Source organism: Silene latifolia, chromosome 1 (genome assembly GCF_048544455.1).
Source record: "Silene latifolia isolate original U9 population chromosome 1, ASM4854445v1, whole genome shotgun sequence".
Lineage (NCBI taxonomy): Eukaryota > Viridiplantae > Streptophyta > Magnoliopsida > Caryophyllales > Caryophyllaceae > Silene > Silene latifolia.
In genome coordinates, this window is record NC_133526.1 from 151,860,365 (window position 1) to 151,881,653 (window position 21,289).

General features: G+C 33.9%; 1 protein-coding gene across 1 annotated transcript; it reads right to left on the reverse strand.

Annotated features, from left to right (window-relative positions):
- Positions 1-648: 648 nt before the first annotated feature.
- On the reverse strand, positions 649-2,686 carry LOC141658243 (uncharacterized). Its single transcript, XM_074465378.1, has 4 exons — positions 2,515-2,686; positions 1,812-1,985; positions 1,394-1,713; positions 649-1,188 (listed from the first exon to the last, which is right to left on the reverse strand). The coding sequence occupies exons 1-4, from the start codon at positions 2,684-2,686 to the stop codon at positions 649-651; spliced, it is 1,206 nt and encodes a 401-aa protein (XP_074321479.1).
- Positions 2,687-21,289: the final 18,603 nt, after the last annotated feature.

The following is a 21,289-nucleotide window of genomic DNA, read 5'->3' on the forward strand; positions in this document are numbered from 1 at the left end:
AGTTATTCGTTTTAGTTCTTTAGACAATCAATTTAATCCCCCCCCCCCTCTTTTTTGTTACTACAATCTTTACTTACATTAAAGATCAACTTTTCCAACATTACAATTTGCATAAATTGTTAATCTGATTCCTTTGGGTTCGACCCTTATTTCCGCTTAACTACTGTTTAGTATTTGGATTTAAGTGATATAAATTGGTAATTTGAGGCATACGACTTTAGCCTGTCAACACGCTTGAAAAAATCCAAAAATATTGTCATTCAAGTTCAAAGAGTAGGAAGTCGTGGTCACACAGGTCATAACTACATAATAAATTTCTTAGGAAATTTCAAAGCAGTTAACCTTTGAGAAAGAAATTCCCATTCCACTGTATCACATGCCTTCCTAAGGTCAAACTTTATGAGACAACAAGGAGAGGTAACTTTTCTTTTATGAAGTGTCATAATATCTTGACAGATAAGCACATTCTCAACAATGTTTCTCCCTTTTATAAACCCCCCTTGACTACAGTTAACAATATCAGGGAGTATCTTGCACAGTCTCATGCACAAAAGTTTTAAAATACACTTGTAAAAGGTGTTGCAACAAGCAATGACTCTAAAATCCATGACACTACTAGGATTGGAAGTTTTTGGAATAAGGGTGATACTAAGAGTGTGATTTGTTTGAGGATTTTTCCATTAGTAAAATTTTTTGAATGGCAGTGAATAAGTCCTTCCCTACAATGTCCCATGAATCACAAAAAAATTGTCTGGTATAACCGTCAGGGCCAGGGGATTTAGAGGAAGGAATGGAAAAGAAACATTGTTTGACCTCTTCGAAACTGACAGGACTCAGTAAAATAGTAACATGTTGATCAGAGACAAGGTTACCTGACCTTACTGTAGGAATGTGAACTTGATTTACAGTTTTACTGTTGCCCAAGAACTCTTTATAATAATCCAAAAAAACCTTTTCAATGGCCTCAGGTTCATTGTGGCTTCTACCATGTATATCCTTAATCAGAAGGACTTTATTCTGAACTTGGGTAGCTTTGATTTTCCTAAGATAAAAGGTAGTGTTCTCATCACCCTCCATTAACCAGTCTATTTTAGCCTTCTGCTGAAGAAAAATATAACAAGCTTTCTGAATCCCATAATAATTCCTAGCAGCCTCTTTCTCAGCCTGAATGATCCCTGAGTTATCAGGCTGTAGATGCATTTGAGATTGAAACTATTCAGGTGGTGCCTTGCAACTTCATTAGCTTTCTCAATATAAGAATATTTATTCTTATTAAGAAGTCTCAAAGGTTGTTTAAGATTCCTGAGTTTCGTAATAATCCGGAATATAGAAATCCCAGGAATCCTGTTTTCCCATTCAACTTTGACTAGTGCCTTGTAATGATCATCCATACCCCACATATTAAAGTATCTAAAAGGAGCTTTCCTAAATGACAGGAATGTCTCCTATAACAGATTATAGGAGAATGATAAAAAAGCCCTTCATTCATGAAGAAGGCATAGCTCTCAGGGTATAGCTGCATCCTTTCATTGGAGACCAATAACATATCAAGAGGATAGAAAACTCTAGTAGATGGATCTTGCTTGTTATTCCAGGTAAAAAAGGAACCCTTAGCTTGAATATCCAGAAGTTCCCAATAGTCCACACAGTGTCTAAAATTAGCAATTTCATCCCACACAACTGGCCTCCCCAGTCTCTCATTGAAATTTAAGACTACATTAAAATCCCCATGAATGCACCAAGGTAAAAGAGTGTGATTTCTTAAAAGTTTGAGCTTATTTCACAAATTTAGTCTGCTTCCCCATTAAAACCATAAACAACTATGAACCAAAAGACATCCCCAGAAGCAATATCAGTGACTTCAGTAGCAATTTGCGAAGTAGTGCAATCAATAAGTTTAATATCAAACATCTGAGGAACCCAAATGATCAAAATTCTTCCCCCCGGATGATGAAAATTATTATTAATACCATGCCAATGAGTACCTAAATTATTTAAAACAGGAGTGAAATTCCGATTTTTAACCTTAGTCTCCACTAAACCAAAAAGTCCTATTTTATTGAGGTGCAAGAAGAACTTTATTTCAGCTTGCTTATTATGATTGTTCATGCCCCTAACGTTCCAACATCCAATATTATTCTTTATTGATTGATTATGGAGTAACAGTTCACCCAATCTTTTCTGGACTACCATCCTTAGAAGATAATGCTCTAACATAAGTTTTAACTAGAGAGAAAGGAGTATTTGCTCCTGCCTTAGAACTTGTCTAATTGGACAAACCGGTATTAAAACCCTGGAATTATAAATAACAAGAGCACCAAAAGGATGTTCATTACTAACCGAAGTACTCTCATCATTTTGCATTAGTGTCTTCCCCTTATTGATCACTACTTGGTGCCTAACCACAGGACGCCACACCTGGGTGTGAACCTGTTTGGTGACTGGGGCAGGAGCAGGTGCTTTAGGAATAAGGGGCTTTTCTGAAATTAGCTGCAAGGTGACCAACTCCTTTACAATCAGTGGAAATATCCGGTCTCCATCCATATTCCACCGATACACTAACATCCATGCCTTTTTTATCTTTGAAGTAAAATTTGTCTGGCAGGTCTTGCCCAACTTGGACCTCAATCATTAAACGAGCATAACCTAAGCGAGTTTTGTCAATAGTTGTAACATCAATCCTCATAAATGTCCCAAATTGAGAGCCTATCTTAGCCAAACACTTTTCACCCCAGAATTTGAGTCCCAATCCATATAGGCGAATTCAAATGGGTACAGCTTTCACCATTTCTTTACCCAAAGATGCAGTTTCCGTCTATGGTTTAACAACTAATGGTTTGTTATCAAATATAGGGAGGTCCTGTTTAAGCACAAAATCCTTAAATTCCATGGTAGGAAAACGCACAAGAAACACTCCATTAAGTAGAAAGGAGATCTTATCATACTTGTACTTGCCCCATAAACGGTTTAAAAACCCAGAAAGAAGCTCCCATGGAGGATTGCCACCCAAAACATAATAGATTACAACAGTAGACCAGTAATCCAGTTCAGGTTGGACATCTTCCATGGTAATTTGAAGCAATTAAGAAGAAGCACATTTAGGTGAACTTACAGGTGACCTAGAACGCCTCCGCCCAATTACCTGGGTCCATTTACCCCTAGGATCAGGTTCCGCTTCGTCACTGTTAGAGATATTTTTCGTTTCAACAATAGTATCCATATCCAATGGTGGTATTCCAATCATATCGCTAATCGCTTTCATACCCTTCGCATCTGCAGATTGAGGAATTTCCATCACCGGAGAATTGCTCTTTTTTTCCATATCAATAGGATCGTCTAAATCAATATTGGAGAGATTAGAAAATGAGAGACGTAATTTTGCCTTTTATTTGATCTTCTTTTTAGGTTGGGATGCTTTAGATCTAGGTTTCTTAGCCATAGTGCATAAGAACCCTAACAATCTAGAGAGAAGCAGAAGCTTTGTATCTAATCCATTTTTTAATATTATTATAACATTAAAACTACGTATTCTTCCACATTTTGATTTGGATGAAGTAAGTCTTATTAATAAAACTATTTTGTCATTTCCATTTAAGAATAATGATGTCTGTTTAAATTATTAATTACAATAACATTCTTCGTTCCATGAGGCGTAATAGGTGCCTAAATAATCTGATCGCTGAGTGAAAGTTCCCAATTCACGCCTACGGATTCTTGAGTCCTAAGGCGTTCTCTGTGCACAGAATTTCATACGAAGAACAAATAAATAGTATCTCTCGTCGGTTGATCTCAACCAAAAAACTATGGCTTGCCCCCTACAATGAGAATATGTATGTATAGTACGTTATTATTGTAATGAATCACGGTTCTATAAATTTATTATTAACATGCTTACATGCGTGTAAATGAACTATCAGTTCAATGTCCCAAATTGAATAGGAAGCATTGGGTGCTACTGGCAATCCAAGTGGAAACAAAAGCAGTGTACTGGATTGACTCTCACGAAGGCAAACTGTCTGACAGTTGTGTAAAGATGATAAGTGAGTAAGTTTATAACCTTCAATAATATCATTTGTTATTGTTTGACTTGAGCCATATATATGCAAATAATAATGGCATGTGTGTATATTTATGAATTAGTGTTCTTGAAGCAAAAATAAGATTATGTCCACTTCGGAAATATGAAAGCAACACCGATCCCAATTTTATCACGCCATCAGTAAGTGTATTCTTAATAATTACTCGTATCATTTAATTTATGTTTATGCGAGAGGTTGATTATCTAATTCAGCTGATTTGTGTGTGATTTATATAATAGTCTCCTAAAGCATGAGACGACAAACAATGCGCCTTTTACGTTTGTCAGTCCATGTGGGAGGTTATCAACGGAAATTATTCTACCATTCTGATACAGGTTAGTGTGATTTAAAAACTATTTCAGATGTAAATTGAGTTCAATTCTGTATACTTCCATGTATTATATCTATTTTTTTTTTGAGGAAATGTATTATATCTATTTTGATTTTGTATATTTTGAATTGTAGTTTCCACTATTACTCAACAAAGCCCCAGAATATTCGCTAGAGGACATAACCCAGTTGAGAAATATGTGGGCCAGTTATGTTGTTTCATTAGCGGAGTCTCAATAGTTTGCTCATGCTTTATGTACGTGTGTATATATAGAGCCGTTGTGTATTGGCTTCTTTTGGTTTTTTGAGGAAGTTGTGTATTGGCTTTTGATCATCTTATTTGTACTGTTTTTAAAGTGGGTTTAATTGATCATGGGGTGTAATATTTTGATGCAGAATTGAATTTTTGCAGTGCACAGCTGGTGAAATGCCATTGTTCAGCAGCTGCTGAAAAAATAGCATTTCAGCAGCCGCTAGAAACGTTGCTGAAAAATTAGCATTTCAGCAGCTGCTAGAACAAGCTAAAACAATTGTTTTTTTTTCTAAAAAAAAATTAAATACAATAACGGTTAAGAACAACCCGTTGTAAACGATTATTTGACAACGATTTTATTTAGATAAAACCATTGACATATTTTCCATCCCATTCAAACCGCCAAAAATATAAGATATTGAACGATAACCGTTGTCGAATTCAAAACTTTAACAACGGTTTATTTAAGCAGAACCGTTGTCAAACTTTCATCAATAAAAATAGAGAACGGTTACATACCGTTGTCAATAGATAAATATAACAACGGTTTTGTACGCAATAAAGCCATTGTTAAATTTCGACATTCAATTAAATAAGATAACGAAATGAACCGTTATCATATATAATATTTAACAACATTTTTGGAAACACTAAACCGTTGTCAATAGTAAACTAGGACAACCGAATTGAAACCGTTATTAAGATTTAATAACGGTTTCTTAAAGGTATACCCGTTGCCATAATCATATTTAACAACAGTTTTATAACGGTTCTTGAGTTGTGATAACGGTATTATAGATCCGTTATTGATGTTATATAACGGTCGCGTGTTTGTACAACCTCGGTATATATTTAACAACCGTCGTTGAAATAACAGTTCCGTGTTTCTATTTAATAATGGTAATTGCATTATCTGACCGTTATTGAAGGTCTTATTTGGTATAGTGTGTAAAACACTCTTTCTTTTCAGCTGTAAAAAATAAAATAAAAAATAAAATAAAATAAAATTGTCATCAACTACCCCTCATTTTCTTTGATTTTTTATCACTTTTTTTTTCTCTCGGATGCAATTTTATTTGTTTTTTCAGTTATCTAACACAATCTCATCGAATTATTTTTGGATATTCTCTCGTGTACTCCTGAACATTTTAGTTTTCTAAGATGTACCCCTCTTTTCTTGCAAAACAATTTTGACCGTCAATACCTTTTGGCTACAAGTTCAAAATACAACAAAATTTTTTTTTCAATTTGACCGTCTTTAAAACGTCTTCAGTTTGAAAAAGAATGCACCGACGTCTCAACTCGTAGTCGGGAATTATGGTGAGTGAAAATTTATTCGTTAAAAAAGTTTTGACTAACCATAATTACCGGCTACGAGTTGAAAAAGCAGTGAGTTTTTTTTTTCAAATTCAAGGCCTTGACGAGATAATTGGTTTGAAAAATTTTTTTACTGCTTTCTGAACTCGTAACACAAAATTATTGTCGGTCAAAGTGTTTTTATGAAAAACAAGGGGTACTGTGGACATGGGCCACCTGCGCGGCGCACACCCACGCGTTGATTTCGAAGCGGCGACACTTCTCCCACGGAACCTTGGTTTGCCAAAGCACGTCATGGGCCGTTAGCGATTTGTGAGGCATTGAAACAGGTGAAAGGTTGAATAAGCTTGCATTTGTGGAGTCGCCACCAATTTATTATGGAAAAATTGGAAACCGTTCGAATTCCTCGTGTCATATCAAAACACGAAGTAATGACATGAACACTAAGAACTCGTTACCCTTAGCATTCTATGTCTAGAATGACTCTCGAGATCCCAATGGACACGGATGTCCAGAGATAGCTTGAGTAAGGGGTGAAGGTACGTAATAGGAAGCTCTTTAATTCGAACACCTAATCCCGCCCGTCTCGATAACGGCCTCTACTAATGATTAAGGAAATCATTCATATTTGATATGTCGTCGATGTAATGCATGCAATGCAACAAACATAGATTAATCTTAGCATGTGAGAAATAGAATAAGTCGGTGAACAAACAATTTAGCATTCAATTGGGTCGAAGTTGGAAGTTAGATTAATTACATGTGAAAGCCATGTAAATAAATCATACATAATAATAATTACGATAAATGAATTAAAATAATTAAAATTACAAGAATTACAAAGTTTATTTGATCTATGTCAGAAGCACGCTAAAAAATGGGATTTCAGAGAAGAAAATAAAAGGAAAAAAGAAAAATAGAATTAAAATATGAAAATACGTCAGATTAGAGGTGATAATACGAGTAATAGGTGATTTAAACCATAATTAGGAGCTACGTCAAAACGAGAAGAGTTCAGAGGCAGAAGCCAACCCAGAACACACGCAACATCTGCTGCGTCCTCTTGAAGAGGCGCATCACTTCATGCGTCTGTTCTTGAGCTGGGATCTGACTGTGAAAGTTAGACCCGCGGATTGTTAATGTTCGTTAGTTATTTAATGTGAATTATTGGTATAGAACTCGAGTAGAAGTGATTTAATCATATTACATGCATATGGAACCGTCATAAGGCGATAGAAGACGAACGAAACATTACAAGTTATGGTTATTGTACGATGTCAGAAATGATTTATAGACAAAACTTGAATTAAAGATGGTTGAAAGCAAAAGAAAACAAAATACGAAAAATAAAGAGAAATATGTACAAAAGACGAATTCAAGGGACTTGATATGGATAAATCGAGTCTCTAAAATCCGGGTTTGATTTTTTTTGCGAAAACTCGCAAATATTAATTATAAGGGACTAAAGCCAAAAAAGGTTTAAAAAAAGATTTATAAAAACTAATTTGAAAATTATTAGGTGAAATAAGAGAAAGAACGAAGAAAGAAAAATAAAAGACGAAAGGAACAAAAACCCGAGGAAGAAGAAGAACTGCAACAGTTGAAGGCAGCCTTTCGAAGAGGCGCAACGGATGTTGCGGCCTTTCCAGAAGGCGCATCAGTTGATGCGGTTCTTTTCCACATCGTTTATCAGATGTTTCCGTCAAAGGGTTTTAAAAAGTGATTAAAAAAACGGTTTTGAGCATGCTTATGACATGAATTCTTACAAAACAAATACAGAAAATAAATACAGAATTAAGATGGGATTTTACACCCTCAGACTTACATGTTAGTGCCTCAAGATTTAACTAAATCGGTTTTTAGTGGTAACTCGACTCGATCTATGCAAATATGAAAGTGCCCTTGAAAAAGGAATTTAAAAGATTGATTTAATTGATTGTGTAGTGGTCAAATTGGTCGGTCATGCAAACGTTACAGGTACTCAGAATGATCTAAACTTACGTGGTTGATTGATCAAACATGTAGGCGTCGAAAGGGAATAGCATGGTCTTAGAATGCAAAGGGAGAAGAGAAGGGCGGACACTCGCGTGAAAAATATGTGAGGCGAAGGCCTCTATTTATACTAATCACAAGGGGTAGGGTTTAGGAAAGGGATATGGAAGGAAAGATCCAGAAACAACATACTTAGGTTGAAACACAAAAACTTGGACAAAAATAAAGCCTTGAGAAATGGCGCAGCAGGTGCTGCGACCCTTAGAAGAGGCGCAGCAGCTTGTGCGTCCTTTCTCGGGTAGTATTCTTCTGCGCAAGATAACGCGTTTGACAGCCTGTCGTATTTTAGGTATAAGATTTTCTACAAGACTCGGATTAAGATGATTTCAGTGGCCTTGGAAATCTAAGAAAAAGATGTAGACCTTTTTGTGAAATAGGTCAGACCCAAAAAAGTCGTTATCACCTCGTAAAACAGGCCTAAATGTCGGGTTGTTATTTTAGCTAAATGAAATGCACATTTAATGTAAAGTTTAAGTTTAGCCTAAAGAAGTGATATGGGACTAAAAGTGAGATATACTCATAACATTTTTCGAGATCCTAACCTTAGGTAGACAAGCACATTATTTTTTGACTCGTCATTTGACGGTTTTAGGAAATGAAGACGGTTTTTGACCCGGACTCCAAATGTACTCTAATTACTGCCAAAACAACCATAATGACACCTAGATGACAACCAAGGGGTAGACACAAGTGTACGAGTTACCTTTTATAAACCAATTTATAAAATGTCATAAAATCACGACATATGCTAAATATGCGGCCCAATCATCGCTGGGTGTTTGGTAGGAGGTGCAGAAATGAGGTGTCTACAGAGCCCCCACTTTGACTGAGGCTTGGACAAGGCGAAAGTCAAAGTATAGCCCTTAGGTCATTCGAAGATTATAACCTGACGACTTTGGCGACGCGAGGCGGCTCAAGGGGTCTTAACCAAGGACCTATCGCCGGGAACGTTTTAGAGTCTGCCGACTATCGGGGAGGGTCGTTTAAAGTCCATTAGACTACGTGAGGGAGCTCGCCAGCCATAATAAGAAACCATACCTGAGACACCCTTGGGTGAAACATGACTGAAGGCGCTTCGGCAAAACTCTTTTGTCTGAAGAGAACTTGGTGTCTGAAGGCATTAGGGGTTACAGGGATTCTGAAGAAACTTCTTAACACTTATAAAGGCTAATTCTGAAGGCTATCTCCAAGGAAAGGTTGGAGGACAGCTCTCTGAAGGACTGAACATGAAGATTTAACTAAAAAGAACTTCTGGAATTTACTAAAAGGGGTTATCTGAAGGTTACTAAAAGGATTATCTGAGGGCTATCTGAAGAAAGAACATATGAAGGTCATTCGGAAAGTTGTCTAAAAGAGAACCATATGAAGGTTATCCTGAAGGATTAAGGCAAGTTTCTGAAAGATCTGAAGGATTAAGAACTCTTCGGTAGTTGTTTCTCTCGAACTCCGTAGGAAACCATATGAGGGTCAGCAGGACGTTGGAAGAAACCGTTGGGGAATCTGCTTGCGTTGGTCTCAAGCGAACTCTGTTTCTGAGAAATACGTGATCTGTAAGCGGCAACGAACTCTCGCTGGGGAACATATTGATGACTCTTCTGGGGAAAAATCATATGTTGAGTCGACAACGGCGTGCCCTTGGCACCGCTGAGGAGAAAATAATAGATCGAAAATGACGCGTCCTTGGCATCGCTGAGGAAAAGTGTTTGATCTATAACGACGCGTCCTTGGCACCGCTGAGGAGAAAATCCGCTCGGTTCATCGCAAGCGAAATTCCAGTAAAGAGGAGAAGCCCATGAATTGTATTTAGTGATCATGAATGTAAGATTCATTAATCTCTTATTAGACACTTCTAATAACTATGTTGATTTAGTTTAGTCATAAACTAATTAAATCTTATGCTTGCAAAACATTTAAAGTACAAAGTAAGAAGAAAATCAATCAACTTACAAAAGGTGCCGAAATGGATATACTAATTGGACTCCTTCCTAATTAGTCTTCTTTTAGAAAATCCAAGTGCTCCAAGAAAACTCTTAGATCCAATAGTAGGATCTACTCCTCAAGCATTTGTACCAAGGTAATCACTCTTAACACATATACTAATTTTGATACTAGAAATTAGTATATGTCTTTCTAAAAAGACTAATATAATTGTATTACTACTACTAGTAATGGGATGATAATATTAGTAATTTTAGAACAAATTCTATGTATAAAAACCCAATTTTTATGAGAGATAGGAAGAGAGATTTTTGCATGAGAAAAATAAGAATGAAAAACAAACCTACACTCCTTGAGTGTATATGGGGGCACCGGTTTTTCCCTCATAGGGGAAGGGAATTTTTGTCTTCTCAAAACCCATTTTTGCCTTATCAAAGTATAGGGTAGGGTGTTGTTCTTGTTTTATGCAAAAGGCACATCATTATGTACTTAAGCATGCTAATAAAATAATTGACAAAACAACACCAACCATCACACCCTTTGGACCGGTTTTTCCATATTAGGAGACCTCCATTTTAACTTTGTCAATTGTAAAATGCTATTTGGTAGGTCATGTAACATGTTACATGTCCTAATTAATTTTAATGTATATTTAACTAATTAAATATCAATTTTCAATAAATGAATTACATTTAACAAATTGACTAGTAATTCTTAATTACAAGTACTTAAAATGGGTCAAGTTAATTTAATCTACAACATTTTGTAATTACAGTTAACCATTTGTTCTTATCACAAATTGTTTCGTAAACAACAATCAATTTAGTAATATAATTATTAAATTACTAAATTAAATCTTATTTAATCACATTACAATAAGATATAAAACTCTCTCTTATAAATAAAATTTGTTCAATTTAAAGAATTAATTAACTTGTATCAACATACAATTAATTAATTAATCAATTAAGAGTGTTACCCTAGAGATATGACCTTAAGGGATCAACTGTTTGTTGGAGTAAGTGTCCCCGACAATAATGCGATCACAATTGTCGATCATATTGATCACATATTTAAATCTCATAACAAGAATACGAAAGGGATGATACATTACATATATATAATCAACTGGTCCACACATATCGGTAATGATTGGCTGGCTAGAGTTTGACATTACTGTCGTGAGACGGTGGTGATCAGTTGATCCCTTGAGGTCACACCTAAAGGACGATTCCATTAATTGAAAAAGGTTAATTAATTGTATGTCAATACAGATTAATTAATTCCTTAAAATTGAACAAATTATTATCATAAGAGAGAAAATGACATCTTATTATAATGTGATTAAATAAGATTTTATTTAGTAATTTAAGAAGTTATATTACTAAAATTAATCGGTGTTTGCGAAACACGCGAGATGAGAATGATAAGTTAGTTATAATTTCAAGTTGTTGTGAATTATACTAACTAGTATTTAAATGACCATTTTAAGTGAAAGTAATTTTGAATTACTAGTCAATTTGTTAAATGTGATTTATTTAATTTGTAAATGATATTTAATTTGTTAAATATGTATTTTAAATTAAAACATGACATAAGACATGTCACATGTCACATAACATATAATTGTACAATTGACAACAATAAAATGGAGTCCGTGTTACACATGATAACCGAAAATTGATGGGAAATTTTAGAAGTTTTGTCTTATTCAATTGTCTTATTCATTTCTCTATGACACTTGATAGTGACTTGACTATGACAAAGGCTTACATAAATTAGTCTTGTGAAGACAAAAAGGAAAAAGAATAAGGGTCCTAATACCCCCTCTACCCACCGGTTTTTGGTAGCTACAATTGAGAGTTTTTTCTCAATTATTCATTCTCTCATGTTTATGAAAACCCAACACTCTCTCTCTCTCTCTCTCTCTTGTTCTTCATAAAAAATATTTTTATGAATCTAATTTGTACAAATCAATCACTAATAATACTAGTAGTAGTATATGAGTATTAGTAATCGATTTTAAGGTAAACCACATTTCAAATATCTAGTACATATTATTTTGTGGGATTTGGGGATAGTCTTGGGTGCTACTTATTGAAGGGCTTCTATTTTGAAGTCATGGATGATCATCATAATGTATTTTCTAGCTCAAGAACAAATGAAGGTAGAAGACCTTCATTTGTGCCCATTTGGCCGAATTTTTGATGGTGAGAAAACGATTTTCTCATCTCTTCTTATTTATGTTTGCATGCATAAGATCTTTAAGTTTTTATGACTAAAACTTTAAACTAAAATATAAGATATTTAAAATATGATTTCCAACAAGCGGTATCATGAGCCTTAGGTTGTTTGCATGCAAATCGGTTTATAGTTTTTTCCGAGATATATGATTTAACATACAAAACTAATTAATTTGGTTTTATGAAAATAAACATAAAAATAACCTTGCATGTTAAAATTTTCTGGTCCTAAGTGATTTTTAGTACATTTTGGTTTATTTATGGATTTTATTGTTCATTTTATATAATATTGGCATTAAAATGTGATTTTTATGATAAAAATGTTATTTTTGGACTAAAAATAGCTAAACTTCGAATTTTTCAGTGGTTTCTGGATATGTTTTCACATATATTATCTACTGATGGCCTGTAAATGTTCATGATAAAATGAGTTATTTTGCTCGAAATATCGATTTTTCAAGTTAAAATTGTATTTAAATGGGTAAATAGGTTAATATGAGTTATATTTCGAATCTGGTCATGAAAATTTAGTATGTTGTCACATGAAATTTTACAAGATATGTCTAAAATATTTGGCTATAATGAAGTCGTTTTGGATGATTTATGAGTTTTTGATGAAAAATAACATAAATAGTGACTATAATTAGTAATAATGCTAAAACATACTTCATGACTAAAGGAAAAACGTCACATGTTGCATTTTATCATATATTTCAGATCTAAAAGTGAAAAGTTGATGAATATAATTTTTCTCATATTTTTATGGTCATAATTGTTAAAACCGATAAACCGCAACATTGTTTTTCTCGATAAATTTTCGAAATTTTTTAACCTAAGTTTTGAACATTATGAGTGTCATGGTATTTTTCCAGAATGTTCATGAGTTTAAATTTCAAATTTCAAATTTATTTGAAATTTTTATAATTTAATTTGATATTTATAGCATAATTTTGTATTTTAGGTCCATGTATGAACAATATTAAGAAATCAAGTTTAATTATTGTCAAAATATTAGTGGAGACTAATTTTGAGTCCTAAGATGGTTAGGGTAATTAACTTGTACATAAATATGAATTTATGTAATTATTGTGATTTTAATAAGTTAAATCACGCAAATCCGTAAAAACCGATTAATATACGATATTGGCTCTTTAAAGGCGATTTAGCATAAAATTAATCATGTTCATACATATTATAATGCTGCATTTTATCTATGATTGTCATATTTTTATTTTATATAATTTTTGAATTATGTAATTTTACTTAGTATGGCCTTATTTTAATTGATATTACCCGAAATGTATGGGAATATCAATTCGGTTGTAATTTATTGTGATCTCGTATCACCGTTTTGTAACTTAATAGATTTATTTTATTTTTAGTTACAAATGTATAATAGGAAATTATGTAATTTATTATGTAATTTAATTATTCCGGAGTTCCTTGAATATGGTGCCACTCGAGAAGGCGATCCATTAAAGAAACTGTTGCCTTGAAATGCATGCCAAGACCGAAGTTCAAGGGACCAAAGGAGTTGGTTTCCGAATTTGTAATAGTTTATTAGATTTACTATTTTAGGAAGGCCATACTAGGATTTTATTTTTATGCTTTGCATTTTATTTATATGTTGCATGCATCGCTAAATCGCCATAACTAAACATGCATTTTAAATCGAGTTTATCGACCGTGTCAATTACAATTATCGTAGTTCACCGCTTTAGTTCACTTAAAACGTGATAGATAATAAATTGACATGACCTCTAGCTAAAATAAACAATTGAGACTTAGCCTTACCAAAAAGTAGAAACCATGAAAACCTATTTCATGAGGGAGTGCGCTCGGCCACACCGGAGTACAAACCTTGTTACGTAGGGGAAGTGGGTGATAAATGTCTATCCACCGAATTCATGTTGATAAGGGATGAATCGGCTACACCATGCCCAAGTTGATGTGGATTTGGATCATGGACACATTTATTCGAAATTTGGATTGAACTGAACAAAAGTATTGATAAGGGATGAATCGGCCACACCGTACCCTTATCGGATGTGTTTTGGGCTAAAGATAAATGTTAATGTAATATTATCGACCAAGAGTTCTAAAAGTAGAATCAATTAAAGAGTTAATCCACCGAGTTATATTGATAAGGGATAAATCGGCCATACCGTGCCCAAGTTAATATGAATTTGGATCTTGGAATCATTTATCATAGTTGGGTAGAGGTCACTATGTAAATGCTATACTTGTTTACAAGTATTATTATAACGATAAATGTTAGTTTTCATCATTCTGTTGTCGCATCGTTCGCATCATTCTATTTCTTCTCCACAATTTATATACGATATCATTTCGATTTTAGTTCAAATCTCCATTAAAACGTCGTAACTAAAGACAAAATTTGAATTTTCATCTAAAACCACGTATTATCCATTGTAAGGATCTCTTGTGAAGAGTATAGATAAAAGTTATTCATGATCAAAAGGGTTTTTGATTTTTGACTAACATATCTACTTTATAATGAATTGTTTCTCATATGCTTAATTGAGTTAAGTACTTTGAAACGTTACATTATTTTGGTAACTAGATTTGTTTGAAATCAAAATTGGCCAAAATACCGCAACCACTTCAATGAAAGTTTTAAGACTAAACAAATGAATTGAAGAGTAGTCTTCATGAAATTCAATTTTGCTTCTCTAAACAAAGACTCATTGAAATGAGTAGGAGCATTCTCTTAAACCGTTAAGAAAAGGATAAGGTTTAAAAGAAGTAAAATTAGAATGGAATTGATACAAGGTAATGTTAAAAGTAAAGTTATTGAGAATAACGATACTAAATCTATCGATCCCGACCGATAAAGTTTCTATTGTCTTAATTGTTGGACGCTAGAAAGGAAACTACCCCAAATTATTGAAGAATCAACAAGTTAGTTGTGGGACATCTAATGAGACCTTCTTCTTTAAATGTTTATTTGATTGACATAAATTTTGCTAATACTACTTCGTCAATATTAGAAACCGGTGGTGGTTTTCATCATTGTATTTGATACATAGGATGATTAGAATATGACGACTAGCAACAATGATGTTGAGAGATAGAGTCATTGTGTACTCAATCTAGTTTTCGGGTTTAAAGTTGTACTTAATTGTGACTATTAAGTGCATAAACTCTAAATAAGAATATAAACTTGTTAAGATACAAAAGAGGTTTCACTTTTGTGACCCTATACACCATAATTTGATGTATGGCTAGCCCATTATCAAGGTGATTATATTCTAAACCAAACTAGAATGACATATCATGTAGATGATGCAAGACTCAAATTGGTAACCCAAGATTAAACCTTAAATTCTGGAATGATGAACGCAAAGATTTTTCGAGTACTCTTGGAACCATTAGATTGTTAATCTTATGGTATATGCGTATCTTGTATTCAAAGCAAGATATCTCGTGCTTTTTGGTTGAAAAGGAGATCGAGGTTGTAAATCATTGATCCAGAATAGGTTGATCATTTTCTTTTACCAACGATTTAAGTTAACACTAATGTGTTCACTTAATAAGGTAAATAGAGAAATCTTTGAAGAAGTTCAAAGAGTTCCATGAATTACGATCTGGTCGTAATGGGATTATCAAAGTGAAGACTTTGATATAAGCCAAATGAAATGTGATATAGTATCACAAGTTAATCTCTCTTAGCACACATTATGGGATAATGTGTGGTTGGATAAAGAAATCAAACCCTATTCGATATAGTTTGAACTTTAATCAAGTTACTTTGAGTTACTTGATCCTTTTGGGAATTTTATCATTTTGTCTAAATTATTTTTCCACTAAATCTAAAACGAATCATATGAGATATGAAATGGTAGGGTACCATGCTTGAAAGTTTTTAGAAGAAACAAATGCTCATTTTTCCTTACTATAATCACGAGTACACGAGTTTGTGGCTCGTGAAGCTGTCTTTCTAGAATACAAGTTTATTTCTAGAAGACAGAGTGGGAGAAATTATTCAAGAGCCACAAAAGAATTGTGTCAACAATTGTATGTCGCAAGAAACTGTTTTTCTTGGACAATTTAAGTTGTTTCTTCGAAACCTAGGAGGTTAAATTCATCACTTGTTGAAGATGATGAATTCATGTTACTTTTAAGAAAGTAAAGAGCTTACAACTTACAAAGAAATTGTTTGATTCAAATTACTTCTGGAAATTAATGAATATATGACTTACATGAGAGTGTTTAAGTCACAACTCAATACAAGGCTTAGAGCCATGAAAATCCGAAATAAATTCCAAGTGAATTGTTAGATATCAAAGCTTGATTGGTGGCAAAGGGTTTTGCACTAGTTGAAATGCTCAAGTCTATTTGGATCTTCTTAGGGATTGTGTTTCATTATGAGATATATAGCGAGTGAATCTAAAACCCACTTCTTCAATTAGAAGGAATGTATTCAATACATGCCTTGAGTTTTGTAGATTCTTGCAATCCTAATATAATGTGAAACTTAAGAGAGGGTCTTAAGTAGGACATCAATGAGTTGGAATAAATGTTTTGATCATGTAATAAAACGTTTTTCGATAAGACGAGAAGTTGTATTTATACATGGAGTTTAGTGGGAGTTACGGAAATTTTAATTAGTCTAATATGTGGATGACATATTGATCATTTGGAATGATTTAAGACTTGGAGAAATATAATACATCTATAATATCTGGATTTATGGAGATAAATCTATATGATGTTAGCATCATATAAGAGTTCTTATGTTGATAAGATTCAAGACTAGTTCAATCGAGTTGAACATATTTGATTGATTCCATTTGCTTCCGCTGCAGGATCAATTAAATGAGTAATGATATATAACACTTCATATACTTTGAGTATGATGAATTGTTTCAAAATCGAATTTAAGTAATAGTTACCAAATAGCCATATAAATCATCCTTAAGTGCTTGTAGAAGCATTAAGGGTGTAAAGTTAAGTGTTTTGATGTAATTCACTAATTTGTGTAAGGGCTTACACTAATGACTGTTGATATTGTATAAGGTTTCGGACAAAAACCGTATTCAAAACACCTAAAGATGGTTAAGGAACCATTGTGACTATTTTATTTAAGAAATGGATTTGTTAGAATCGTTCTAGGCAATAAAGAACAATGAGAGATGCTTACAACGGAAATTGAGTACACTTGCAATCATGAGATGTGTAAGAGGATGGATCTCGTACACTGTGAAAACGGTGGGAGTTATTCTAAGGCTAGAGAGCTTATGTCTAAATTGGATCTAGACACGTACTCAAAAAGTTTTGTAATGCAAATGTATACATTACAAAGGAAAACGAGTATGTAGTAAGGTTGAGTAAGGTACAAGAAGTTGATTAAACCTACTAACCAAAGCCTTCTCATGGGCTTAACATGATGAGTCATGTCATATGTCATTTCAATTGCATTGAGATGAACAACTACATATAAGATGAAAATGGATTATAAAAATATGAAGTAGTAATCAGGTATTGACTATTCATATGTGATAATCACATTTGTCGTTCGAGTTTTTAAATCTGAAAACTCCATTTATACTTTGTTACATCCAAACGGGTTGTAGAGACAATATTGAACCCCGTTGAAGTGAACCCGGATTAACATGGTATTCGCCCATAGTCACTTGTATGAGGTGACGTCTCGAAGTGACTAGAGTGTGATGCGATTGATGGAAAGTTCAAGTGCCATAGAGTCATGTGAGATGACTAGTCGATCACATAGGCAGACTGTTAGGAACACTTTGTCGAGCCTTATGACCGCTTATAGAGTTCTGGCAAATTTATATAGCCTGGTCGTGGAGAGAGCTACTATAGTATTCTAATGAGTCGATTCTTTTGACTAAAGACTGTTCGCCTAAGGTGGCACAGTTTCAGATTAACTTTGATTTATGTTACTACGACCTTCGTAAATGGGGTCAAATGGGCATATTTTGGGTTATGATGGCTGTGGCTAGTTGAAGGGAATAGTGCGATAGGAATTTTCCACCCCCTTGTCAGGGTTAAAAAAATATCTCAGGGCCACTCGAGGAGTAATGAAATGGAAATGCGTGGCCACGCTCGGAAGGTATCTATGGTAGATAACTCCGGTCAATCAGTTATTCTCCAGATCGAGGAAACCACTCTCGATATGATCACTTGGAAGTACGACCTGAAAGACACCTTGCATTGAGTGGGAGATAGTAATAGGACAAGAGAATTGGTGACGCACACTTGTCGAGGACAAGTGGGAGATTGTTGGAATAAGTGTCCTGCGACAATAATGCGATCATAACTGTCGATCATGATGATCACATGTTTAAATCTCATTTTAAGAATACATGTGGGATGTAATATTTTACAGTCAACTGGTCCACACATATCGGTAATGATTGGCTGACTAGAGTTTGACATTACTGTCGTGCAACGGTGGTGATCAGTTGATCCTCTTAGGTCATACCTATAGGGAAATACTCTTAATTGATTATTTAATTAATCGTATGCCGATACGAGTTAATTAAATTGCTTAAAATTGACGGATGATTTTGTGGGTAAAGTTAACGTGTCTTATTGTAATTTGATTAAATGAGATACGGTCTAAGTAATCGAATTATTTTATTACTTAGATAAAATTATTGTTTACGAAACAATTGAAATTGAATGAATAATTTATTATAAAAACAAGACGTTGTAATTTATAATTTGATAAACCATTTTTGGTACAAGTGATTACGAATTACTAGTGGATTTTGTATATGACATATTTTATGAGTATGTTGATTTTTAATATGTTAAAAATACATTACAAATTCACATGTCAAGTAACATGTCTCATATGTCATAATTGACAAATGACAAAATAAAATCTTCCATTGTCTTAATTGTCTTAATTGACAAAATAAAAATACATTACAAATAAAATCTTCCTATCAATCCCGACTGATAAAGTTTCCATTGTCTTAATTGTTGGACGCTAGAAAGGAAACTACCCCAAATTATTGAAGAATCAACATATTAGTTCTGGGACATCTAATGGGACCTTCTTCTTTAAATGTTTATTTGATTGACATAAATTTTGCTAGTACTACTTCGTCAATATTGGAAACCAGTGGTGGTTTTCATCATTGTATTTGATACATAGGATGATTAGAATATGACGACTAGCAACCATGATGTTGAGAGATAGAGTCATTGTGTAATCAATCTAGTTTTGGGTTTATAGTTGTACTTAATTATGACTATTAAGTGCATAAATTCTAAATAAGATTATAAACTTGTTAAGATACAAAGAGGTTTCACTTTTGTTACCCTATACACCACGATTTGATGTGTGGCTAGCCCATTATCAAGGTGATTATATTCTAAACCAAACTAGAATGATATATCATGTAGATGATGCAAGACTCAAATTGGTAACCCAAGATTAAACTTTAAATTCTGGAATGATGAAAGCAAAGAGTTATTTGGTACTCTTGAAACCATTAGATCTTATGGTATATGCGTATCTTGTATTCAAAGCAAGATGTCTCGTGCCTTTTGGTTGAAAAGGAGATCAAGGTTGTAAATCATTGATCCAAAATAGGTTGATCATTTTCTTTTACCAACGATTTAAGTTGACGCTAATATGTTCACTTAATAAGGTAAATAGAGAAATCTTTGAAGAAGTTCAAAGAGTTCACGGAATCACGATTTAGTCGTGATGGGATTATCAAAGTGAAGACTTTGATATAAGCCAAATGAAATGTGATATAGTATCACAAGTTAATCTCTCTTAACACACATTATGGGATAATATGTAATTGGATAAGAAATCAAACGCTATTCGATATGGTTTGGACTTCAATCAAGTTACTTTGAGTTACTTGATCCTTTTGGAAATTTTATCATTTTGTCTAAATTATTTTTCCACTAAATCTAAAACGAATCATATGAGATATGAAATGGTAGGGTACCATGTTTGTAAGTTTTCAAAGAAACAAATGCTCATTTTTCCTTATTATAATCACGAGTACACCGGGTTTGTGGCTCGTGAAGCTGTCTATCTAAAATACAAGTTTATTTCTAGAAGACAGAGTGAGAGAAAATATTTAAAGAGCCACAAAGAATGTTATGTCGCAAGAACCTGGTCTTTCTTGGCTACATGAGACGTTTTGTATAAAACGTTGTTTCTTCAAAACCTGGGAGGTTAAATTCGTCACTTGTTGAAGATGATGAATTCATGTTACTTTTAAGAAAGTAAAGAGCTTACAGCTTACAAAGAAATTGTTTGATTCAAGTTGATTACTTATGGAAAGTGATGTGACCATAATTAGCGCATATTTAGCCCCCGAATTAGCCTTGTTCCCATGCTTTTTAGTGCATATTTGGGTCATTTATTGTCTTTAGTTCTTTGTTTTGCATATTCTTTGAGATTTTGATCCCTTGGTAGGAAAGGAGAAAGAATCTTGCATTTTCATGGCAAAACGAGACTAAATTGATTGAATTCAATGACCAAGCATCAAGGAGAGACAAGATTAGAAGGCCTTTGTACATATTATAGTAGTTGGGCAATGTTGAGGAAAGATCCTTGCATCCCCGAGGAAATCCCCAAGGATTTTATGAAGGAAACGAAGAAAAGAAGAAAGGAATGAAGCTGTCCAGCAATCCGTGCGGATTGACTGGAAGACGCCCGTCCTCCACCTCCACAATCCGTCCGTCTTCTCCCAAAGACTACCGGCAGCAAGCCCAGAAGACGCCCGGGCAGAGCTTCACAAATCCGGCCGTCATGAGCCTAAGACGCACGGATTCCAGTCCAGCACAAATCCGTTTCTTCAAGCTTCAAAGAAAGATGCCCTTCCTTCGAAAAATACCGGCGTTTCCCTGCTCAATTCTAAAAAGTGTAATTACTAGTTTAGCCCTTAGTTAACCCTAATGCATCCACCTAATTTCCACTATAAATACCCCATTAGTCTAATTAGAAGAGCATGTTCTTCTTATCAATTCTTAGAGTAGTTAATATCAATCAAATCTCTCTTTAGTTTTGTAATCAACAATTAATCAAGTTTTAATACAAGTTTTATTTCCTTAAT